This window comes from Pyrus communis, chromosome 8 (genome assembly GCF_041283825.1).
Source record: "Pyrus communis isolate YQ-2024b chromosome 8, ASM4128382v1, whole genome shotgun sequence".
In the NCBI taxonomy this organism is placed as follows: domain Eukaryota; kingdom Viridiplantae; phylum Streptophyta; class Magnoliopsida; order Rosales; family Rosaceae; genus Pyrus; species Pyrus communis.
Window position 1 is genome coordinate 21801914 of NC_142572.1, and position 22980 is coordinate 21824893.

Consider the following 22980-nt stretch of genomic DNA (forward strand, 5'->3'; position numbering starts at 1 on the left):
TTTCTTAAAATAAGGATTATATCTAATCAGGGGGTTTAGTATAAACTTAAAACATTTCCTCATTTCACATGTGATTTAACAACCATGCTTCGCTGTTAAAAGAAGAGCAGTAAGTACTACATGTAAAAATTTAATATGCACACACAAGCCATCAACATAATCAACGTAGTGATAGGATTACATCCACGAACAACCTCAATACATAACCCTATATGCAATCTGCAAAAACGACTTACCTGATGTTGCTGCCATTGATGAACAAGTGAATCAGTCTTCTACTTCTAGCACACAGCGATGACCTCTACTAGTAAATAGGGCTTAGTTCTCGAGAGTCTTATTGTGTGGAAGCAAGGACTTCTTCAATATGTATATATATACCAAATTATCTTATCAGAGTTCCACAAATACCGGCCTATTATCAGTAGTAGTGATAAACTCTATCCTCATAACAAATTCAAGTCCCATCGTGATTCTTATCTCTTAGTAAATACTTGATAAGTACTCCCTTTAGATTGGTTGCACAATAATTAAACTCCACAACTCCTATTATATCAAGGATCTCATATCCTTCAACCACACAACTCGCGTAATGAGTTTACGTGTAATTCAAGAAATTTAGTTGTTGTCTCGTTGTCATTCACACGTAGTCTAACACTACATGCTGCTGAAACCTAAAAACAAATGAACAAGTGTCCAATCCTAATTTTCAATATTAATTATTCAGACATATGTTCATTTGCAATTGATTTTTTAGTAGCACTTGTCACTCTTCTTTCAACAACAAAACATGATTCATGGTTTAATCTATGGGTTTGTCCTGCGTTATTGTTTCTATTCTAATTTTGGTTTTCCTAGAATCTAATTACTCACAAGTCACATTGACCAAATTGTCTCTCTTTTTGGCTGCAAATATAATAAAAGACAATTAACAATTAATAATTGCCAACATGTTGATGTTCACTCCTCAACATCCAATTTTCCCTTCAGGTAAAAAAGTGAAAAATATAACATAAATCCTAAGTTGTTTATTTCATATATATTTATATATATATATATAGGAAATTGTTATTGGTACTCCAAAATTATCATTCTACACTCCAAACTTTCTATATTTAGAAAGAAAAATACGCTTATAAGGAATGTAGAATGTAATTTTTGAAATGTCAATAACACTTCCTTATATATATATATATGTATATTATATAATTTTTGCTTATCGATTTAATTGAACTTTAACCAAATGATGAACAATCATATCCCACGTGAAAATACATGGTGAAAAAGACGACTCACCAATCTGTTGAAAAAGGGTCTTTAATTTACTCGACTCTGCCTAATGTATTTTAATATCCATTAAAATTCGACTCAATATGAATTTCTTTTTATTCTAATTTTTTTCTTAACTCGGAATTCGTTGTAAGATACTGAAACATAGCGATTAGTATTACTCTATATTAGAGAATGTAACAATAAGATCAATTTTATACTAAATAGCTATCCATTATCAAACCTAGTCATTATAATTGCATACAAAGTAGAGTTGTAGACTAGTTACTCAACGGAATGTATATGTCAATTTGAATTATATTTTTATATTTTAAAATACCTAATGTATTTTAAAATATATACTAAAATTCAACTCAATATGAATTTCTTTTTATTCTTAATTTTTTTTAATTCAGAACTCGTTGTGAGATACTAAAACATAGCGATTAGTATTACTATGTATTAGAGAATGTAACAATAAGATCAATTTCATGCTAAATAGCATACCCATTATCAAACCTAGTAATTATAATTGCAAATAAAAAAGATCGTAGATTAGTAACTCAACGGAATGTATATGTCAATTTGAATTATATTTTTATATTTTAAAGTATCCTCTTGTTTAAAAGTAAGATTAAGTAGAATATAAAGTATTCATATTATATTATAAAACGTGAAATAGTTATTTCCTCCAACTTTGTATTAAGTAGGCAGTGAGATTCCACACTGTCACCGCATCAAAAAAACCAAACTTTTCCCAAAACACTCCGACCTCCGACTTCGAACATTTCAATTTCCATTTTCCGGCAATTTTACCCTTTTTTTTTCTCGTCTCCTTTTGTTTTGTACTTTTTACGAATTTAGAATTTAAAAAAATAATAATGAGTGGGTAGCAGCAAGATCACGAAGGCCTTCCATTTCAGAGCAGCTGTTGGCATTTCTGAGCTCTGAAAATACGGAAACGCAGCTGTTTTAGTGTTCAAGAAAGAAGTTGGGTTTTGCTGCCCTCTAATGGTTGTCTTCTCTTATTCGGTGAGTCCCAGAGTTGGTTCATTTTTTCTAAGAACTTCAATCTCTTCCAGTTTTTTCCTTTAAATTTTCGTTTTATGAATTCATGTGTTTTCCGGGGCTTGAATTTTTCTTCTGGGTCCTGTTTGGTAGCTGAGAAAGCTCGGGAAAACGAACGAACAAGTGGGAATTGAGTTTTGAAAAGCTCATTTATCTGTTAATTTTGGTTAAAAATTTCTCTGCTTCCTCTCTGCTAATTGAAACTGGATCTGATTTTATACTCTGAGATCTACACTGGAGCCTGTTATCTTTGATCACCCACAAAATAATTTGCTTTGTTCTGTTCTTGTGTTGAATATATTGCTGGACCGTCACAAAGTCAGGAGCCTTGTTGGCTTGAGGTGCCCTTTATCTATGGTCAATAAAGTAGTTGCATTTCACGTAGATTAGAGTAGTTTAAAATAACGCTTTTATTGATAAAGAAAGACGATAATATTTGTATGTATGTAGTTGTGTTGAGCTTTTGTTTATAATGCCACTGCATCTCATCCTTTGGGTTTTTATGGCTTTTATGTGCGCCCAAATGCACAGGCTGGAGGCAAGCATTGAGTGCGTTCTGGTTTTACTTATTGAGGAAACATGAAATTTGAATTGAAGAAGAGATGGAGATCCATGGCCCCGCTTCAATTGAAAAACAAATCCGCGGGGCGGTTTTGTTTATTTCCCAAATCAAAATCGGATAGCGCTGAATCAGGAAAAGCACGAGTTTATCTCAATGTATATGACTTAACTCCCATGAATGGCTATGTCTATTGGGCTGGCTTTGGAATTTTTCACTCTGGTGTTGAAGGTGAGCTTATGTTCTGGTTGCGCAATTCGTGTTTTATATTATCCGCCTAAAGTATGTTGTGTTAAATCTCAAGCTGAACTCTATCTCTGTTTGTTTTTGCTTAATTCTATCAAGCTTTAGCGGTTCTGAAGTTTTGACGCGATACATTATCAAAATTACTATAACCTTGTTAATCTTCGTTCTATGTTGTTTCGATCGAGTGAAGTTCAGTTTTTCTGATAGTCCATATGCTCTGTGCAGTTCATGGTGTAGAATATGCATTCGGAGCACATGACTATCCTACAAGTGGCGTTTTCGAGGTTGAACCTCGCCAATGCCCAGGGTTCAAGTTCAGAAAGTCGATATTAATCGGGACAACAGGCTTGGACCCTACTCAGGTTCGAGAGTTTATGGAGCGCCATTCTTTGAGCTACAACGGTGATACATATCACCTGATTGTCAAGAACTGCAACCATTTCTGCAGGGATATTTGTCGCAGGCTCACCGGAAAATCAATTCCTAAATGGGTGAACCGACTGGCAAGAATTGGTATCCTTTCTTCACCCACTCTTTTCAGTTGTATTGGTTGCAATTGAGTTTCTTTAGTACTTCGTCAGGGCTTTTTTTGGGGTCTAATGATCTTGTTTCGGTCGGGCGTGCTTCTGTATAGAGCTTGGAGTTTGAGTTTCTGGTCTTTTTTTGTATTTTCGGACATTGTCCTAAGAAATCGGCTTAGGTCATGCATGTTTTAAGGTCTTACCTGGGATCGAATCAAGATTCGAATTTCTAATGAACGATGGAAAAACACTGGTTTGCAAAGGTAAACTAACTCTACTGATATGTGGTAGGTTCAGTGTGCAACTGCATACTTCCGGAATCTCTGAAGATTTCCGCTGTACAACACGACCCTAACTGCCAACCATACGACAGCGACAAGAGGAGCTTGAGAAGCACCTTCGGTTGCCTGTCATCTATCTCAATGCGGCAGAAGCAGTTATCTTCATCTTCGTTATTTCTACAGTCGCCCCTGAAAGGTTGCTTGCCGCCATGGGAACTGCGAAGATCGTTGAATGGTTCGTTGAAAGAAAGGTGAGAAACTGTTCGGAAGACTTGCTCTTTACGCCCGCAATTGTAATTTGAATGTATCTACTATGATGACCTAGCAACTAGGGGAAAAAGTCTTCTCAGAATCGATACCAAGAGTGAGTCTGAATTTCCCTCGTCGCTCAGATTGTGTTCGCCCAGGTTTGTGGACTGATGCTTGTAACCGTTGTATCTATTAGTTTGCAACAAATTCATGAAGGAATTGCTAAACAGTTCTACTCTTTTCAAAAAAAAAAAAAACGCAAAACCGCACGAATTCGGTATAGAGAGAGAGAGAGAGAGAGAGAGAGAGAGAGAGAGAGCGGGGAGAGAGAAGCATTTGAGTAAAATCTACCTGTGTTAAATTAGTACTAGAAAGGATCAGATTGAGATACATCATCACACATTAGCACGATCAGAGCTTTATAATGGTGAAACAGAATCACAGCCAATATATATACCAGCCGAGCTCGTCGAGACAAATCGACTTCCGCCAACCCGTTCCCTCCTCCGTTAACTGAGAGAACATATAACAATCGGAAACGCCTGCTCTAAGAATGCCAGCTTAAATCCACAGCAGCGCGCATCGTAAAAATACCGTTTCAACTTACTCCGACCAAAAGATAATTCTTCTGCAGTCCATATCAGTTTTAATTTTTCCCTATAACAAATAGAATCATACATGAATATACAGATGACGATCCAAGTTAGCATTGGGAAAACAAACCTGCATGAACATGAAAGAGATGCTTCAGATCAACAGGTGCAAAGTTTCTTCTAAGGGGGTTGAAATGCATTTTTAACATGGTGAAAATACAAATATTTCGAAGATTTTAGCGTTAAAGGGCACAGTTTCCATAAGCATGGAATTACAAGTTAATAATTGCACACCCCTCACTGTGGCTAGTGCAATCATGAACGAAAACTAGGAAACTCAACTGCGACTAGATATCATATGGGAGCGAGGCCCTGAATTTTATCAATCGTCTTTCTGATGCAAAACACTAGGACGGCTATTATTACCATTAAGAGCAGCATGATACACCCGCTTCTCGGCAAGTCCAATATCTGATAAAGTCATGTTGCCCTGTAAACAAAACAAAAACACATATGGAATCAAGTTACAAACACCAGGAGCTTGCACGATTAATCCCTACCTAGTTGATGGTCACGCTCTCAAGCGAGAAAAAGCTTTAAACTTGCTTTCATAATATACTTTCGAGGGAAACATGTACCTCATTGGACATCAATCTTCTGACATTACTAGCGTAGAGTTTTGGATCATCCTTTTCTTGTTGTGAGGGGTAATAAACAGGTAACCTCGTGACCTCTATGTGATTTACAAATTGACAGAGAAGAAATATCACATGGCGCACCTGAAAATAAAGTAAATGAGGTAAACCAAAATTAGAAGCCAAAAGACGGAAAGAGAAAACAGTCCATATGCCAGACATATTGAATTCTTACTATTTGTATTATTTATAATTATCCTGCATGATATAGGTATTTTCTTTATACTTGTTCATGGACATTGGTTAAGAAACACTCACCCCAGATATCGAGTCCCATGCAGGACTAAATCTGTGGTAAGGATACCTAATAATCGCTGGAAGAACTGGAGCTTTTGCCAGGAATGCTCCCGTCTTGAATGGCAGAAGAAAGTCTCCGTTTGTGGTAGTTCCCTCTGTAGAAAGATTAACGATAACTAAATACCAAGTAACAGTAGTATAAGCATCGCTTGCAACATAATGCACATCTGCTAACAAACGAAACACAGACCAGTTTCAGTGTGGATGAAAATTCATGTGTTCCCTTCCATGCACATTAGATTAATAAATGAAGATTTGAACATCAAGAACGAGGGCAACAGAAAACTCATTAATTGGGCTTTCTTATAATAGAGTGTTTAAAACTATAACCTGGGAAAAGCATTATTGGCGGGGCGGATTGATTCTGATGTGCTTCTTTAACTCTTTCAGTCACAGTACCTGCAAATAATATCCAATTATTAATCAAACAACATTGTCATACAAGTAACACAACTGAAAACACGTTATATAGTGTTCGTGTGTCATATCCACTTGTGATTGATCACAGTTTTCACCTCGCATACCGTAAGTAACGCAAGATTTATGATGTGCACCTTGAGGGTGATTAGAAAACTATCAAAAAAACAGGGAGCACCCCAATTTATGTACCTGCAACTCCCTTGAAGTTGGATGACTTTGACTCTCGCTGAACATAGACACAACCGAGGCACTTGCTGTCAAAAACAACAATCGGAAATCGAACTCCATTAGCTCCCGTAAATATGATGGAGAGAAACTACAAATTTTCAGAAGTATGACGAAATTAAAGCAAGCAAAAGCAAATGCAACCGACCTGATGAGGCCAACTAGAGGAAGTTTCGCCACCGATCTCTTCACCAACAAAATCCAGGATAACAGAAACTCAGAACCAACACATAGTTAAAATTGGATCATCTTTCAATCAAAATTCATATAGAGTAGCAAACCTTGGCAACGAAGCTCGGAAACGAATTAGACATGTGATACAAGATATCCAAATACGAAACGTGATTCGATATGATCGCCCCTGGCCTTTCAGGCTCCTTCTCTTCGGCTCCATCTTTTCCCTAACCAAAAATTTAACATCAAAATTACCACTCAAAATGTCACGAAATCAATTTTCATGCTTTAGAGAGAGAAACAGTGAGTGAGAGAGAGAGAGAGAGTACCTGGGGTGCAGGTTTGGGTTCGGAATCCGATGGTATCCGATATGACTCGTTGATCCAATAGAAGCCAAAGACGAAGAGCATGGCTCTGGATAAGGCGCGCCCGCACTGGACTATCACGGCCTGACGCCAGCCCCCCATGTGCGCGTAATCCTCCTGCTCCTGCTCGTCGCGATTGGGGACTTTGAAGAGCGTGCAAATCCGGCAAATCAAGTAGTACAGCACCAACACCGTCATGGCCAGGACCACGCGTATCGGAACCAGAGTCACCAGCGCGAGCCCTAGCAGCACCTTCTCCTTCACCGGCAATTCGCTGCGCCCCATGGTGCCGTACACATCGCGTCGCACGTACGCCGCGCATTTCTTCTCTAGCTCCTGTAGCTCCTCGGCGGAGACGGAGGAGGCCGGGTCGGGTTTGAGGAGCGGGCGGTCGTCCTTGGACGCCGGACCGTCGTTGCGGTCCTGCTTGGCCAGTTTCGAATTGAGGCCTTTGAGTTCGGACTCCATCAGCAAAAGAAAAAGAAAAAAAACTAATTGGAAGGCGGTCCGAGTCCGGCGGGTTTTAGGAAAGGGCCATCGAAACGATGGCGTATTGGAGTGCGTAGATCTGGGGAAAGAGGAGTAAGGCGGACCGGCGGGTAGATTCTGGTTGCGAGGTGCATGGTCAGCCAAGTGGATAGTCGTGATACGATTTGGGCTTGCACTCTATTGGCCCAGTTTCACAAAATATAATGGGTCAGGTTGATTGAGTAGGTTTGGCCCATTACTCGATGCTATGGCCGAGTAGCTGATGCAACCTTGTACAAGTATTACAAAACTTTCCCTTCCACTTTCCGAATTGGGGATGGAAAATAACACTCCTCTCACAAACATTCCTTTCCCAATCAATTGTTTCACCAACCAAACGCAGTCTTACGGAAAACAATACAACAAACCACACAAACTTTGCATAGTCGGTGCAGAATATTGCCACTGAAGCGTCTTTCTAGTTTCTGATATCACACGACTTGTATACGACACGAAACAGCAAAATTGCAGATTGACAGAAGAATGTTTCATGGAGTGAGATGATTGCGGGAGTGACAGTAACTATGTGAACCAAAAGGCAAGCGACTAAAGATTTCGGACGAATGGAGCGGGAACAAGGGGAGTCCTAAGGGATCTACGGGATGATTTTCTGGGGCCCTAAGGGAGGATCTTCATCCTCATCAATGTCAAATTTGACTTACGAAAATCATATTCTTCGGCAAAAAATTTCGGCTATTTTACTCCTAACTACTCAACATTTCATGTTCAGGGACAATGTATATGTACACGACAGACCAAACGTGAAAGATTTCAAACAGACTTGAACTGGTAAGATTATTGGCATTCATCACAAATGCTAAGATCGTAAACCAAGAGTTTTCGATCCGTTGGTCTAACTGCTGTGAGGTTCACTTTCACTTATTCAAATCTATCCAATTAAGTCCTTCATGTTAGGCACTACTACTAAGTTGTTTGATCATTTCATTTGATTTTTTATCCATTAGAAAATATGAACCGCAAACTTTCAGATGTTCCGATTAGAAATCGTGATTTTGAGTCAGAGACTCAGGACAAAAGAGGTAGGGGAAGACTTAAAAAGAGACTTTAAGAGAAGATATGGAGTATTTGGAGCTCACAGAAGACTTGGTACTAAATCGAGAGCAATGACGTTCTTGAATTCGTATAGCTGAAACTCCACTAATAAACTTTGTTATTGTTTCAGAAAAAATAGCGTGCGACTTACGATGATTCAGAATGTGCTATAAAATAAATCCTTATTGACTACTGCCTGTAACAATCTGTATACAGTTTTATTCTCCTACAATTTGCAGCACAAACTCTAAACTTGATCAATTATCAATAACCAAATTAACAAATTAAGAAAATGTCCAGTAACCATACCTTGTAAAAAGGCCATGAATCTCAGCAAGACACCCAATTCTTGTGAGTGCTAATCAAAGCCGATAACATCCCGGCCAGCGAAACCGAAAGCGGCCCCAGGAACGGTCCGCCGCCGTCCCGGATATCCGCCAACGCCATTAACGCATCCGCCGAATCTTGAACCACAGAGAGCCTCTTCATCATTTTCTTCTCACACATTGTACTCAACCTCTCCTTCTCTTCCTCGCACCCGTTCCCCCTCGTAATTGCGATCTCAATGCTCGATATCACGCACTTTTCGTCTTCCGAAATCCGATTCAAATCCCTAAATTTCAACGAAATGCTGCCGGCGTACCCGATGAACTCGGCCCAGGCGCTGATCTTCTGAAAATTCCGCGAGAGCTTCTTATCGATCAACCCCGATTTGACCAGCCAGACGAACTGTTCAACGAAAAAATACAGTCCCTCGCCGCCGTAGGCGATTAGTGCAAGTACGAGCTCCTGATTCGAATCGAATTTCAAGCTCCTCAAAGCGTTGACATCCTGGACGAACTTACCTAACCGGAAGGCCTTGCGACTGACGCCGACGCTCGATTCGAAGCTCTTGAGCCGCTGCGTTAGGGGCAGGGTTTCGGGGAGGGCGGAGGAGGCGAGGACGATCTTGGTGGCGTACCGAGATATCTTGATGAGCTTGTCGACGCCATCTCGCTTGGCGAGGTAGGCTTCGAGGTGGTTCAGGAAGTCCCTTGGCTTCGGCTTCGATGCAGGATTGTTAGGGTTTTTCTGGTTCAGTAGAGGAGTGGTGGTTGTTGAAGGTTTCGAGTCCATGGAAATGCAGAGCGCGAGCGAGAGAGAGAGAACCAGATACAGAATTGCTTAGTCGTATCAAGACGCTACCGTTTCCGCGGGAAACCGTTGTCCATGCAGCCAATACGTCACTACTTGGATCACATCTTATTTATCGTGTATCATGCAATCAGAAATTATTTTATTTTTATTTAAAATTATACACAAATATAGTATATGACGAAAACTGATCGCATAATATACAATAAACAGCTAAAATATGAAAATTCATAAAATCCCTATAAATTGGATCAGGAAAGATTCCTCTTCCCAGCTAGTTTTATGTTTTGCAGGCCACCAAATATTGTTTATTTATTTATTTCACAGAGTTTTGTAGACTAGCTTTTGTGATAAGTAATTGGGCTGATTAGCTTTTGTGATGAGTAATTGGACCTACAAAGAGATCGTCGTAGATCATATCCAACTAATTAATTACAATTCGAGTTGTATGAGAAGTGATTTTCAGACGCTTGTTATTTTTACAATGCCTCTTCTGCATGTTTATGTCGGTGGTTTCTTTAATTTGTGATGGATTTTACTTTCGTGTCATATCTAAGAAGTAATTTGTGAATTAGTTTACTTTCGTGAAATTTGGATGTGGTGAAATGCAATGCTACAACATATTTCTTTGAATTTGGTTGATGACACATAAATTATGTCCTTCACTGTAGATCTTTTTCTAACAAAGAATGAGATGATTTGAACTTGTAACACAGTTTGTTAAAAAACACATTGTTAAAAAACACACTTGTGTCGTGTGTGCATAGACAAAAAAGTTACTATTTACACACTTTAAACAAGTCACTGTACATTACTTTTTAGTGAAAAAAGCGATTGATTGATTTGCATGTGAATGACCGACGCTCTTTCGAAAAATGTCGAATCGATTAACTTACTTGGAAAAGCCTAGTGATTATCGGTGAGTCAAGTCCTTTTGTTGTGTTGTGATGTTTTGTTTGTTTGGTTTGGCAGACATTGGCTCGGCACTTGCAACTTGCCCGATGCAACACCCACCACTTACCCATTACGTCGACCACATAGTCATGCATTGCCGACTCACCGGTTTACTTTTCCTCACTTTCGTCTTTTCATCTTCCCTCCAACTTTCCTCCATTTCAATGTCGAAGAATATCGTCAAACCACCATCCAGAATCTGCCTCGTTGCACATTATCCAAGACCCTTGATTCCGAGAATTTTTTAATTTACGAAAAATACGTTCCACAAGGGTATGTTTGGTGAGCTGTATAAGATTAGATCCTAGAAATAGAATTGGATTAACTTAGACTTGTAAAACAGAACTTTTAACCTATGTACAATGATAAATTAGATAATCTACTTTGTTATGAATTTATAATCTATTTTATCTAGTTATGTCCATCTCATATTTCTACCCAACGAATAACAGACTAAAGTTAAGTTTATTTTATTTAATCACAACTCATCATATTTAACCCACCAAACGGGGACCTAAGTCATGACACAAGTGATTAAATACTAAAATATAATTTAACTACTTGTATTTTGACATTTTTCGAAAAATAATTCTTCTGCAGTCCATATCAGTTTTAATTTTTCCCTATAACAAATAGAATCATACATGAATATACAGATGACGATCCAAGTTAGCATTGGGAAAACAAACCTGCATGAACATGAAAGAGATGCTTCAGATCAACAGGTGCGAAGTTTCTTCTAAGGGGGTTGCAATGCATTTTTAACATGGTGAAAATACAAATATTTCGAAGATTTTAGCGTTAAAGGGCACAGTTTCCATAAGCATGGAATTACAAGTCAATAATTGCACACCCCTCACTGTGGCTAGTGCAATCATGAACGAAAACTAGGACACTCAACTGCGACTAGATATCATATGGGAGCGAGGCCCTGAATTTTATCAATCGTCTTTCTGATGCAAAAGACTAGGACGGCTATTATTACCACTAAGAGCAGCATGATACACCCGCTTCTCGGCAAGTCCAATATCTGATAAAGTCGTGTTGCCCTGTAAACAAAACAAAAGCACACATGGAATCAAGTTACAAACACCAGGAGCTCGCACGATTCATATCTCTACCTAGTTGATGGTCACGCTCTCAAGCGAGAAAAAGCTTTAAACTTTGCTTTCATAGTATACTTTCTGGGGGAAACATGTACCTCATTGGCCATCAATCTTCTGACATTACTGGCGTAGAGTTTTGGATCATCCTTTTCTTCTTGTGAGGGGTAATAAACAGGTAACCTTGTGACCTCTATGTGATTTACAAATTGACAGAGAAGAAGTATCACGTGGCGAACCTGAAAATAAAGTAAATGAGGTAACCAAAATTAGAAGCCCGGAAGGCCGAAAGGCTATATGCCTGACATGTTGAATTCTTACTATTTTTGTTATGTATAATTATCCCAGATATTGAGACCCATGCAAATTGGTTAAGAAACACTCACCCCAGATATTGAGACCCATGCAGGACTAAATCTGCGGTAAGGATACCTAAGAATCACCGGAAGAACTGGAGCTTTTGCCAGGAATGTTCCCTCTGTAGAAAGATTAATGATAAAACAAATACCACGTAACAGTAGTATAAGCATCGCTGACAATATTGTGCACGTCCGCTAACGAATGAATCGCAGACCAGTTTCAGCGTGGTTGAAAACTTGTGTTCCATTCCAAGCACATAAATTAATAAACGATGATTTGAACATCCAAGAACGAGGACAGCCGAAAACTCATTAATTGGGCTTTCTTATAATAGAGTGTTTAAAACTATAACCTGGGAAAATCATTATTCTGATGTGCTTCTTTAACTCTTTCAGCCACAGTACCTGCAAATAATATCCAATTATTAATCAAACAACATTGTCATACAAGTAACACAACCGAAAACTCGTTATATACTGTTCGTGTGTCATATCCACTCGTGATTGATCACAGTTTTCACCTTGCATACCGCAAATAACGCAAGATTTATGACGTGCACCTTGAGAGTGATCAGAAAACTATCAAAAACAGGGAGCATCCACGACAACTCCCTTGAAGTCGGGTGACTTTGACTCTCGCTGAACATAGACACAACCGAAGCACTTGCTGTCAAAAACAACAATCGGAACTTGAATTCCACTACCTCCCATAAATATGATGGAGAGAAACTACAGATTTTCAGAAGTATGACGAAATTAAAGCAAGCGGAAGCGAATGCAACCAACCTGATGAGGCCGAAGAGCATGGCTCCATAACACTTGATGTCCGCTACACCTTCGAAGAAGCCGCGGTTCTTTTCACGATCAAACAGGTTCTTGAATGCACGTTGGTTCATGAACCGGGAAAATGGTTTGTCAACAATAAAGAAATGTAGTATAATCTCCCCACCGTTTCCAGCCTTATTCTTATCCATCGGGTTCAGCGATGGTATCCGATAGAAGTTTGAAAAGTATAGACACAAAAAGAAATTAATATATGGGTACAAATTAAAACTAAAAAAGAAAATTGGTACAATTTAAAAAAAGGGTTACAAATTAAAACAAGTACAAACTAAAAATATAAATATATAATACAAAATTTAGCTATAAATCCGATGGATAAGAATACGGCAGGAAACGGTGGGGAGATTATACTACATTTCCTCATTGTTGACAAACCGTTTTCCCGTTTCATGAACGAACGTGCATTCAAGAACCTGTTTGATCGTGAAAAGAACGGCGGGTTCTTCCAAGGTGTAGCGGACATCAAGTGTTATGGAGTTACAAGTGCCCCTGAAGCTGTTTGGGTTCGGAATCCGATGGTATCCGATATGGCTCGTTGATCCAATAGAAGCCAAAGACGAAGAGCATGGCTCTGGATAAGGCGCGGCCGCACTGGACAATCACGGTCTGCCGCCAGCCCCGCATGTGCGCGTAATCCTCCTGCTCCTGCTCGTCGCGATTGGGGACTTTGAAGAGCGTGCAAATCGTGCAAATCTGGCAAATCAAGAACAGCACCAACAGCGTCGTGGCCAGCACCACGCGTATCGGAACCAGAGTCACCATAGCGAGACCTAGCAGCACCTTCTCCTTCACCGGCAATTCACCGCGTCCCATGGTGCCGTACACATCGCGTCGCACGTACGCCGCGCATTTCTTCTCTAGCTCCTGGAGCTCCTCGGCGGAGACGGAGGAGGCTGGGTCGGGTTTGAGGAGCGGGCGGTCGTCCTTGGACGCCGGACCGTCGTTGCGGTCCTGCTTGGCCGGTTTGGAATTGAGGAGTTTGAGTTCGGACTCCATCAGCAAAAAAAAAAAGAAAAAGAAACACAAATTGGAAGGAGGTCCGAGTCCGGGGGGTAGATTCTGGTTGCGCGGGGGTGAGAGCTTGCTGCTGGTTAGGCACCACACATAAGTGTTGGTATTTTACAGTTTACTAACTCAATACCAAAATATGTGGGTGATAAGTTTACAAACTCTATCACACCTCTTGCACTTTGCACTCTCAAATAAAATTGGACAAAGAAAGAAATAGAGAAAGGAGGGAAGCAACAAGCTTTGGCAAAACACTTGGACTTTGATATATGAAAAGGTTTACAAACTATTGGAATAAGAAAGCTTACAAGCTTCTTCACAATTGGAAGTGGGATTTGGATGGGATGATTTACAATGCTTGAGAACTTGGGTATTTATAGCAAACCAAATGATTAAACTAAGATTATTTATTACCACACAAAACACATTAATTGCACCTAATAATTTTTATTCAACCATACCTAACATTGCCTAACTTTCAATGCCTAACTTTGACATTGATTTTCAACAATAGCAACCTATTTTGATTTGAATTTCCAACACACCTCCTCAAATCAAAACGCCTTCATTCCTAGCATTTCACGCAGTAGCCGGAATGTTTCAATTGGCAATGGCTTTGTGAAGATGTCTGCCACTTGTTCCTTGGTGTGACAGTAGACAAGTTCAATTGTCTTTTGCTTCACATGGTCCCTTAGAAAATGGAACCTGGTATCAATGTGCTTGCTCCTTCCATGTTGAACAGGATTCTTTGCAAGTTTGATTGCAGACACGTTATCTACGTGAATCACAGTCGATTCCACTTGTGGATGACACACTGACTTCAACAGATTTCTTAACCAAATTGCCTCACACACGGTTGAGGCTACAGCAACATACTCGGCTTCACATGATGACAAAGCAACAATTGATTGCTTCTTTGAAGTCCATGAGAAAGCTGTTGATCCTAGAAAAAACACATAGCCAGTTGTGCTTTTCCTTTCATCTTGGTCACCTCCCCAATCACTATCTGAATAACCAAATAATTTTGCATCTTCACCAAAATTATAAAATAGACCATAGTTTAGAGTACCTCTTATGTACCTCAAAATTCTCTTGGCGGCCAGCCAATGAGACTCCCTTGGTGTTTCCATGTATCGACTCACGAGTCCAACACCATAAACTATATCAGGTCTTGTGATTGTAAGGTACCTTAGGCTTCCAACGAGGCTTTTGTACACTGTTGAGTTTACAAACTCACCCTCTCCTCCTTTGGACAGCTTCAATCCAGTTGCGACTGGGGTATTGACAGTGTTGCACTTGTCCATATTGAACTTCTTCAATATGTCTCTCATGTACCTTTGTTGAGAGATGTAGATACCATCACTTTCTTGCTTCACTTCTATGCCAAGAAAGTATGACATTAATCCATTGTCAGTCATCTCGAATTCACTGAACATGGATTGCTTGAACTCATGGAACATTGCCTCATTGTTTCCTGTAAACAATAAATCATCTACATAGAGACAAATAATTAAGAACTCCCCCTTTTCACCATTCTTCATGTAAACTGAATGCTCGTATGGACATTTCTGAAATCCATTTTGGTGAAGGTAGTTGTCGATCCTTGAGTTCCAAGCTCGTGGTGCTTGCTTGAGGCCGTACAAAGCCTTCTTCAAACGATACACCTTATCTTCTTCTCCTTGTACTTGGAAGCCTTCCGGTTGTTCCACGTACACTTCTTCCTCAAGTACTCCATTAAGGAAGGCTGACTTGACATCTAGTTGATAAATTTTCCATTTATGATGTGCGGCAAGAGAGATTAGCAATCTTACCGTGTCAAGTCTCGCAACTGGAGCATAGACTTCATCATAGTCCACTCCATACTTCTGTTTGTAGCCCTTTGCTACAAGCCTTGATTTGTATCGATCCACACTCCCATCTGCAGTGCGTTTGATCTTGTAAACCCACTTGACACCAATTGCCTTCTGATTTGGTGGGAGCTTTGTCAGCTCCCAAGTGTCATTCTTCTCGATGGCATGGATCTCTTCTTCCATGGCTTTTTTCCAACAATCTTCTTCCACAGCTTCATTGAATGAGAAAGGCTCGTGGTCTGCATACAAGCAGAAAAGGTTGGTTTCTTCTTCTTCTTCTTGTCCATAAATCTCTATGAGACTCCTTAACCTCACTGGAGTTGAGGAGCTGCTTTCCTCACTAGATGTAGGACCACTCCTTGCAATTCTGTGCACTGGAGTTGTTGTGATTGTTTGAGCAGGCTGTTGCTCAATCGGTGGTACAACTTCTGGTTCTTCAAAATCAGTGGAGACGATCTTCTCTTTACTGACTTCTTTGTTGTTCCACGTCCATGTCTCTTCCTCACTGAAGATGACATCTCTACTAACCACTAGTTTGCCAGTTAGTGGGTTGTAGAGCTTGTATGCCTTGGACTCTTCACTATAGCCCACAAACACACACTTCTCACCTCTATCATCAAGTTTCCTCCTCTTGGCTTCTGGAACTTGAGCATATGCAACACACCCAAAAATTCTTAGGTGTGTAACATTCGGCTTGTATCCACTCCAAGCCTCTTGTGGTGTCATCCTCTTGACACTCTTTGTTGGACATCGATTCAACAAATAAATCGAACAAGCTACAGCTTCTGCCCATAACTCTTTTGGCAAATTCTTCTCCTTAAGCATGGACCTTGTCATGTCAAGGATGGTTCGATTCTTTCTTTCGGCTATCCCATTTTGCTGTGGGGTATAGGCAGCAGTAAGTTGATGCCTAATTCCTTGCTCCTTGCAGTATGCTTGGAAAGCATTGGAGGTGTACTCTCCACCTCTATCTGATCTCACAGCCACAAGCTTGTGGTTACTTTCTGCCTCTGTGAGTGCCTTGAACTCCTTGAAAATTTTTAGGGCAGCTGACTTCTCCTTGAGAAAATAGACCCAAGTCTTTCTACTGAAATCATCAATGAAGGTAATAAAATACCTATTACCTCCATAAGACATGGGATCCAATGGACCACATATATCTGTGTGCACCAACTGCAGTGGTGCCTTTGCTCTCCATGTATCACCAACAGGGAACGATAGTCGTGCTTGCTTGCCAAGCACACAACCTTCACATACTTGGCGTGTGGCTTCAATCTGGGGTAGACCACGAACCATTCCTCCACTTGACAGCAACTTTAGGCCATTGAAATTAAGATGGCCAAATCGAAGATGCCATTTCCATGACTCATCTTCCATTACACCGATGTTGCAGCTTCCAATCTTTGTGTTCAAATTCAACGGAAACATCCGGTTCTTTGACATTCGAACACGTGCAATAAGCTTTCTCCTTGCATTCCTGAGAGTGAGAAGCATGTTCTCCATATGTATAATGTACCCTTTCTGGAGAAGTTGACCAATGCTCAGAATGTTGCTCTTCATACCTGGTATGTAGTAGGTATCGGAGATGTATTCTTCTCTTCCATCCTTCTGGATGATCTTGATCTTCCCTTTGCCTTCAACTGGCAACTTTGAGGAGTCACCAAGACTTACAGATCCATAGGCCCCTTTTTTGAGTTCGGCAAAAAACTCCTTCTTTCCACACATGTGATTGCTTGCACCAGAGTCCAAATACCAAACATCTTGTTGGCTACTGGAATCATGGTGTGCTAGTAAGACTGTAAGTTCTTCATCAGTATTTCCACTTGATTCTGCCATGTTGACATGCTCACCATTTTTATGTGAACATTCATTGGCATAATGTCCATATTGCTTACAGTTGTGACACTGGATATGCGCCTTTCCTCGAGTAGATCTCCACTCCTGAGACTGACCTTGATTTTGTGTATAGCCTCGACCTCTTCCTCGGGCTCGTCCTCGGCTACGGTTGGATGAGCTCCCACGACGTGAGTTCCACTGCCCACGACCTTTATTTGGTTTGTCAATATTCAACTTTGACTCCAAAGCTTGCTCTAGCGTTGTGGGGCTTGCATTCTTCTGAATGCGTTGCTCGTGAACTAGGAAGGATCCTAGTAGCTCTTCTGCGCTCATCACCTCCAAATCCTTGGATTCCTCAATGGCAGTCACCACATGCTCAAACTTAGATGTGAGTGACCGGAGTATCTTCTCCACAACTCGTACTTCATCGAGTCTCTCGCCATTTCTCCTCATCTGATTTACTATCACAATGAGCCTTGAGTGATAGTCGGAGATGCTCTCCCCTTCATTCATATGAGCAGTTTCAAAATCTGCTCGAAGTGATTGTAACCTCACTTTCTTGACTCGATCTACTCCTTTGTAGATTGTACTGAGTGTATCCCATACTTGCTTGCTCGTTGTTGCTTCTGCAACCTTCTCGAACGTTGAATCTTCCAAACCCTGGTATAGAAGATACAACGCCTTTTGGTCCTTCTTTCGTAAGTCCTTGAGAGTGTTCCTTTGATCCGCAGTATATACGGCTTCTTGCTCGGCAGTGGGTACAACATACCCACTACTGACAACTTCCCATAGCTCCTGTGATCCAAACAATGCTTTGAATTGGATGCACCATCTTTCATAATTTTCTTTCTTCAATGTGGGAACTTGGAGTTGCATTAAGTTGGACGCCATAACTGCTGCACCTGCCAGAATGGTATTCTGGCTCTGATACCAATTGTTGGTATTTTACAGTTTACTAACTCAATACCAAAATATGTGGGTGATAAGTTTACAAACTCTATCACACCTCTTGCACTTTGCACTCTCAAATAAAATTGGACAAAGAAAGAAATAGAGAAAGGAGGGAAGCAACAAGCTTTGGCAAAACACTTGGACTTTGATATATGAAAAGGTTTACAAACTATTGGAATAAGAAAGCTTACAAGCTTCTTCACAATTGGAAGTGGGATTTGGATGGGATGATTTACAATGCTTGAGAACTTGGGTATTTATAGCAAACCAAATGATTAAACTAAGATTATTTATTACCACACAAAACACATTAATTGCACCTAATAATTTTTATTCAACCATACCTAACATTGCCTAACTTTCAATGCCTAACTTTGACATTGATTTTCAACAATAGCAACCTATTTTGATTTGAATTTCCAACAATAAGTTGTCACTTCATTTGATTTTTTTATCATTTAGAAAATATGAACAACGACTTTCACATGCTTCGGTTATAAAATGTGATTTTGAGTCAGAGAATCAGGACAAAAGAGATTGAAGAAAACTTAGAAAACTTTAAAAAAAGACTTTAAAAAAAACATTAAGTATTTGAAGTTCATAATAGATTTGGCGCTAAACCAAACACTATGACGTCGTAACCGACTCAACTTAATGAATTAAGGCTTTGATGGTGTTGTTAAAAAAAAAGCATGCAAAAATCACTTACGATAATTCAGAAGGTGCTATAAAAATTCTTATTCACCGCTGCCTGTAACAATCCGTATTTGCAGCACAAACTCTAAAACTGCTCAATTATTAATAACCAAATTAACAAAGAAAGTGTCCAGCAACCGTACCTTGTAAAATGGCCATGAATCTCAGCAAGACACCCAATTTTTGTGAGTGCTAATCAGAGCCGATAACATCCCGGCCAGCGACACCGAAAGCGGCCCCAGGAACGGTCCCCCGCCGTCCCGGATATCCGCCAACGCCATTAACGCATCCGCCGAATCTTGAACCACAGAGAGCCTCTTCATCATTTTCTTCTCACACAATTTACTCAACCTCTGCTTCTCTTCCTCGCACCCGTTCCCCCTCGTGATCGCGATCTCAATGCTCGATTTCACGAACTTATCGTCATCCGAGAACCAATTCAAATCCCTAAATTTCAACGAAATGCTGCCGGCGTACCCGATGAACTCGGCCCAGGCGCTGATCTTCTGCAAACTCCGCGAGTGCCTCTGGTATGATCTTGGTATGATCTTTTCAAGAAAATTAACCTAGAAGTAAATGCAATGAGGAAATCAAAGATAAAAGTGCTGTCATATTTCTCATAGCTATCAAAGAGGCGCAACCTTACAGATATGCAGAAGAATGAAATGGAAACCCTAATGATTTAATGCTCTGCACCCTACTGTATGGGAAAAGATATACAGTATGCCAGCTAGATAATAGATATATCATATAAGGGTCTAATTGTAATTGTCCGCATCAAATCTGATAAAATATGAACCTGCTAGGGTTTCGTGGGTTCTAGGGTTTAAGCTATGAGAGAGAAGTGTTGAAGATGATTTTGTATATTTGCTTGATATAAACAATTACAAGATGAAACATATATATAGGGAAGAAAAAGAACATAAGCCTAATTTTGTCTAACTTACCTAACTTGCTTGACTAACCTAACTTGCCTAACTTTGAACAAGAAAATTGACTAGCCTACCATTATTCCAACATGTTTATTTCAAGCATTTTAACAAAATCCACCCCGCTGAGAACGGTGACACATGAAACACATTATGAATTATGGAATTGTGAGGAAACTGCAGACGATCTGCCACTTTGCCAACTCTTGCTAAAATCTTAAAAGGGCCATAATACCTTGAAAACTGAAATAGAAAGGAATGAAGTTATCCGAAAAAATTTAAAAGTCTTGAGTGGTGAATGATTATTGAGATGAGTCGCGGACTAAGTCGTTCTCTTTAAGACATTTCGCAGCTCTGCCCAAAGTGTGCAAGCAGTTCATAAACACCACTTCGCCCCCAAGATAAAACAACTTAGAACCTTCTTCTTCTGATAGGTTTTTCCTTGCACAATGAAAGAACCTTCGAACTCACACATTTTCTATATGTTGCTTTCAGAACTCAATTTTAAAAAATAATAAACTGTTGTTTCTTTTTCTTATGTAAAAAATATGCAAGACAATAAAATATGCGTTGCAAATTTTTGAGATTCAAGAGCTTGAAAATCTTAAAGAATCAAAACTGAAGAAATACAAAACGGTTAAATCAAAACCGTAAATATTCAAACGGAACAAAAAAAATGTATAAGAAATAATATCCTGAGTGCCCTGCAGTGACAGAGGAATGGAATTCTTGGAGTAATGTGTGGCGCCACTGTGAAGTTTGAGGAACGAAAAGTCGATGCTTATAATACATCATGCCATTTTGAATAGAGTAATTTTTTGGGTGCGGTTGGTTGTTCTGAATGTTACCGAAAATAACTGAAGCTTCAAGATCATTTGTGCAAGCCTTTTGTATCTCTTCAATACCCCCAAAATCTGGTTGTGACAATCCCATCAACATGTGAATTTCCTCTTTCCTTGAAAGTGCATCAGGAACAATGTTTTGAGCACCTGCCTTGTATTCAACCACATGGTTATAGCCAAGTGACTTAGAGTGTCACTTTTGTTGATTTGGCGTAGTTATTCGTTGATCCAAAAAAATCTCTCGTCTATCGAGAAATTTTTCATTGTGACAAGAACACAAATAGCAAATCACGTGTTTTAACAGAAGTGGTGAAAAGTTTCATTTTTTAAGTTATTAACTTTTTAGCACACATATCGCACAATTTGTATAGTGACACGTGGTGTACCATCTTGTTTACCGGTCACACTGAAAAATCTCTCGCCCATCGAGAAAATTTTCATTGTGACGGGAACACAAGTGGTACACCACGTGTTTTAATAAAAGTGGTGGAAATTTTCATTTTTTAAATTATTAATTTTTTAGCACACATATCTCACAATTTATATAATGATACGTGATGTACCACCTCGTGTACCAATCACACTAAAAAATCTCTCACGCGTCACAGGTAGTTTTATGTTTTGCAGGCCACCAAATATTGTTTATTTATTTATTTCTCGGAGTTTCGTAGATGGGCTTTTGTGATAAGTAATTGGGCTGACTAGCTTTTTTATGAGTAATTGGGCTTACAAAGAGATCGTTGTAGATCATATCCAACTAACTAATTATAATTCGAGTTTTATGATAAATGATTTTCAAACGCTTGTTTTTTCAGTCTTTACGACGCCTGTTCTTCATGTTTATGTTGGTGGTTTCTTTAATTTGTGATGAATTTTAGTTTCGTGTCATGTCTAAGAAGAAATTTGTGAATTAGTTTACTTTCGTGACCCTTGGATTTGGTGAAATGCAATACTACAACATATTTCTTTGAATTTGGTTGATGACTCATAAATTATGTCCTTCATTGTAGGTCTTTTTCTAACAAAGAAGGAGATGATTTGAACCTGTAACACAATTTGTTAAAAAACACATTATTACTACTAGAATAATCTAACACTTGTATCGTGTCTGGACAAAAAAGTTATTAGTTACACATTTTGAACAAATTACCATACATTACTTTTTAGTGAAAAAAACAAATGATTTGCATGTGAATAACTGACGCTCTTTCGAAAAATGTCAAATCGATTAACTTACCTGGAAAAGCCTAGTGATTAATGGTGAGTCAAGTCATTTTGTTGTGTTGTGTTGTTTTGTTTGTTATGCAGCGCCCACCACTTACCCAATACGTCGACCACATAGTCATGCATTGCCGACTCACCGGTTTACTTTTCCTCACTCTCGTCTTGTTCATTTTCCCTCCATGTACTCTTTCCTCCAACTTTCCTCCATTCCAATGTCCAAGAATGTCGTCAAACAACCATCCAGAATCTGCTTCGTTGCACATTAACCAAGACCCACCAAGACCCTTGATTCCGATAATTTTTTAATTTACAGAAAATACGTTCGCTACATTAATGGTATGTTTGATGAACTGGATGAGATTGGGTCATAGAAATATAATTGGATTGACAGAAATTTATAAGACATGATTTCTAACTCATGTACAATGATAAATTAGATAACCTACTCTGTTAAGGATTTATAATCTATTTTATCTAGTTACGTTCATCTCATATTTCTACCCAACGAACTCAAGTTTATTTTAATTAATCACAACTCATCATATTCAACCCACCAAACGAAATCTAATGTCATGACACAAGTGATTAAATACTAAAAGATAATTTAACTATTCGTATTTTGACATTTTTCGAAACACTTAAAAGTTTTCTACTTGATTCTCTTGCACAGGCCACAGGTGCAGCATACTTGAGAGAGGATACGTGAGGATT

At 39.4% G+C, this 22980-nt stretch overlaps 3 protein-coding genes and 2 pseudogenes across 13 annotated transcripts; 1 reads left to right on the plus strand and 4 right to left on the minus strand.

Moving 5' to 3' along the window:
- Positions 1 to 1950: 1950 nt before the first annotated feature.
- On the plus strand, positions 1951 to 4419 carry LOC137717766 (deSI-like protein At4g17486). 2 transcript variants are annotated; one of them, XM_068457244.2, is made up of 4 exons: positions 1951 to 2298; positions 2866 to 3124; positions 3365 to 3652; positions 3958 to 4419. In XM_068457244.2, exons 2-4 carry the CDS (start codon positions 2914 to 2916, stop codon positions 4194 to 4196), a joined length of 738 nt encoding a protein of 245 aa, XP_068313345.2. In that variant the 5' UTR covers positions 1951 to 2298; positions 2866 to 2913; the 3' UTR covers positions 4197 to 4419. The 2 variants fall into 2 exon arrangements, with proteins under 2 accessions (XP_068313345.2, XP_068313344.2); XM_068457243.2 differs by having other exon boundaries at positions 1989 to 2298; positions 3952 to 4419.
- A 106-nt stretch (positions 4420 to 4525) lies between these two features.
- On the minus strand, positions 4526 to 9707 carry LOC137717765 (lysophospholipid acyltransferase LPEAT1). Of its 9 annotated transcripts, none has more exons than XM_068457240.2 (9): positions 6924 to 9707; positions 6702 to 6821; positions 6569 to 6606; positions 6385 to 6449; positions 6106 to 6174; positions 5737 to 5942; positions 5422 to 5562; positions 5210 to 5273; positions 4526 to 4847 (listed from the first exon to the last, which is right to left on the minus strand). In XM_068457240.2, exons 1-9 carry the CDS (start codon positions 7425 to 7427, stop codon positions 4837 to 4839), a joined length of 1218 nt encoding a protein of 405 aa, XP_068313341.2. In that variant the 5' UTR covers positions 7428 to 9707; the 3' UTR covers positions 4526 to 4836. The 9 variants fall into 9 exon arrangements, with proteins under 9 accessions (XP_068313341.2, XP_068313340.2, XP_088555010.1 ...); XM_068457239.2 differs by having other exon boundaries at positions 4526 to 4913; XM_088698884.1 differs by having other exon boundaries at positions 5737 to 5870; positions 6924 to 9668.
- LOC137716802 (peroxisomal membrane protein 11A pseudogene) lies at positions 8694 to 9656 on the minus strand (annotated as a pseudogene). The gene has a single exon (XR_015965524.1). The product of XR_015965524.1 is annotated as a peroxisomal membrane protein 11A pseudogene (transcript).
- A 1654-nt stretch (positions 9708 to 11361) lies between the features above and the next one.
- On the minus strand, positions 11362 to 20127 carry LOC137718063 (lysophospholipid acyltransferase LPEAT1-like). The gene is made up of 8 exons (XM_088698361.1): positions 19418 to 20127; positions 13414 to 14020; positions 12877 to 13163; positions 12612 to 12729; positions 12444 to 12495; positions 12118 to 12209; positions 11830 to 11970; positions 11362 to 11677 (listed from the first exon to the last, which is right to left on the minus strand). The coding sequence occupies exons 2-8, from the start codon at positions 13927 to 13929 to the stop codon at positions 11570 to 11572; spliced, it is 1314 nt and encodes a 437-aa protein (XP_088554487.1). The 5' UTR covers positions 13930 to 14020; positions 19418 to 20127; the 3' UTR covers positions 11362 to 11569.
- On the minus strand, positions 19439 to 22532 carry LOC148695354 (peroxisomal membrane protein 11A pseudogene; annotated as a pseudogene).
- Between the last annotated feature and the right edge of the window lie 448 nt (positions 22533 to 22980).

What these genes read in the sequence shown, in the direction of transcription:
- LOC137717766 (XM_068457243.2), top strand. Translation starts at nt 2,914, where the DNA reads ATGAAATTTGAATTGAAGAAGAGATGGAGATCCATGGCCCCGCTTCAA. An exon ending in TTTTCACTCTGGTGTTGAAG is followed by an intron (nt 3,125 to 3,364) that starts GTGAGCTTATGT and finishes TGCTCTGTGCAG; the next exon opens with TTCATGGTGTAGAATATGCA. An exon ending in GAACCGACTGGCAAGAATTG is followed by an intron (nt 3,653 to 3,951) that starts GTATCCTTTCTT and finishes GATATGTGGTAG; the next exon opens with GTTCAGTGTGCAACTGCATA.
- LOC137717765 (XM_088698881.1), bottom strand. Translation starts at nt 7,427, where the DNA reads ATGGAGTCCGAACTCAAAGGCCTCAATTCGAAACTGGCCAAGCAGGAC. An exon ending in CATGGGACTCGATATCTGGG is followed by an intron (nt 5,563 to 5,736) that starts GTGAGTGTTTCT and finishes CTTTATTTTCAG; the next exon opens with GTGCGCCATGTGATATTTCT. An exon ending in GAAGATTGATGTCCAATGAG is followed by an intron (nt 5,274 to 5,421) that starts GTACATGTTTCC and finishes TTTTGTTTACAG; the next exon opens with GGCAACATGACTTTATCAGA.
- LOC137718063 (XM_088698361.1), bottom strand. Translation starts at nt 13,929, where the DNA reads ATGGAGTCCGAACTCAAACTCCTCAATTCCAAACCGGCCAAGCAGGAC. An exon ending in ATGCTCTTCGGCCTCATCAG is followed by an intron (nt 12,730 to 12,876) that starts GTTGGTTGCATT and finishes GTCTATGTTCAG; the next exon opens with CGAGAGTCAAAGTCACCCGA. An exon ending in GAAGATTGATGGCCAATGAG is followed by an intron (nt 11,678 to 11,829) that starts GTACATGTTTCC and finishes TTTTGTTTACAG; the next exon opens with GGCAACACGACTTTATCAGA.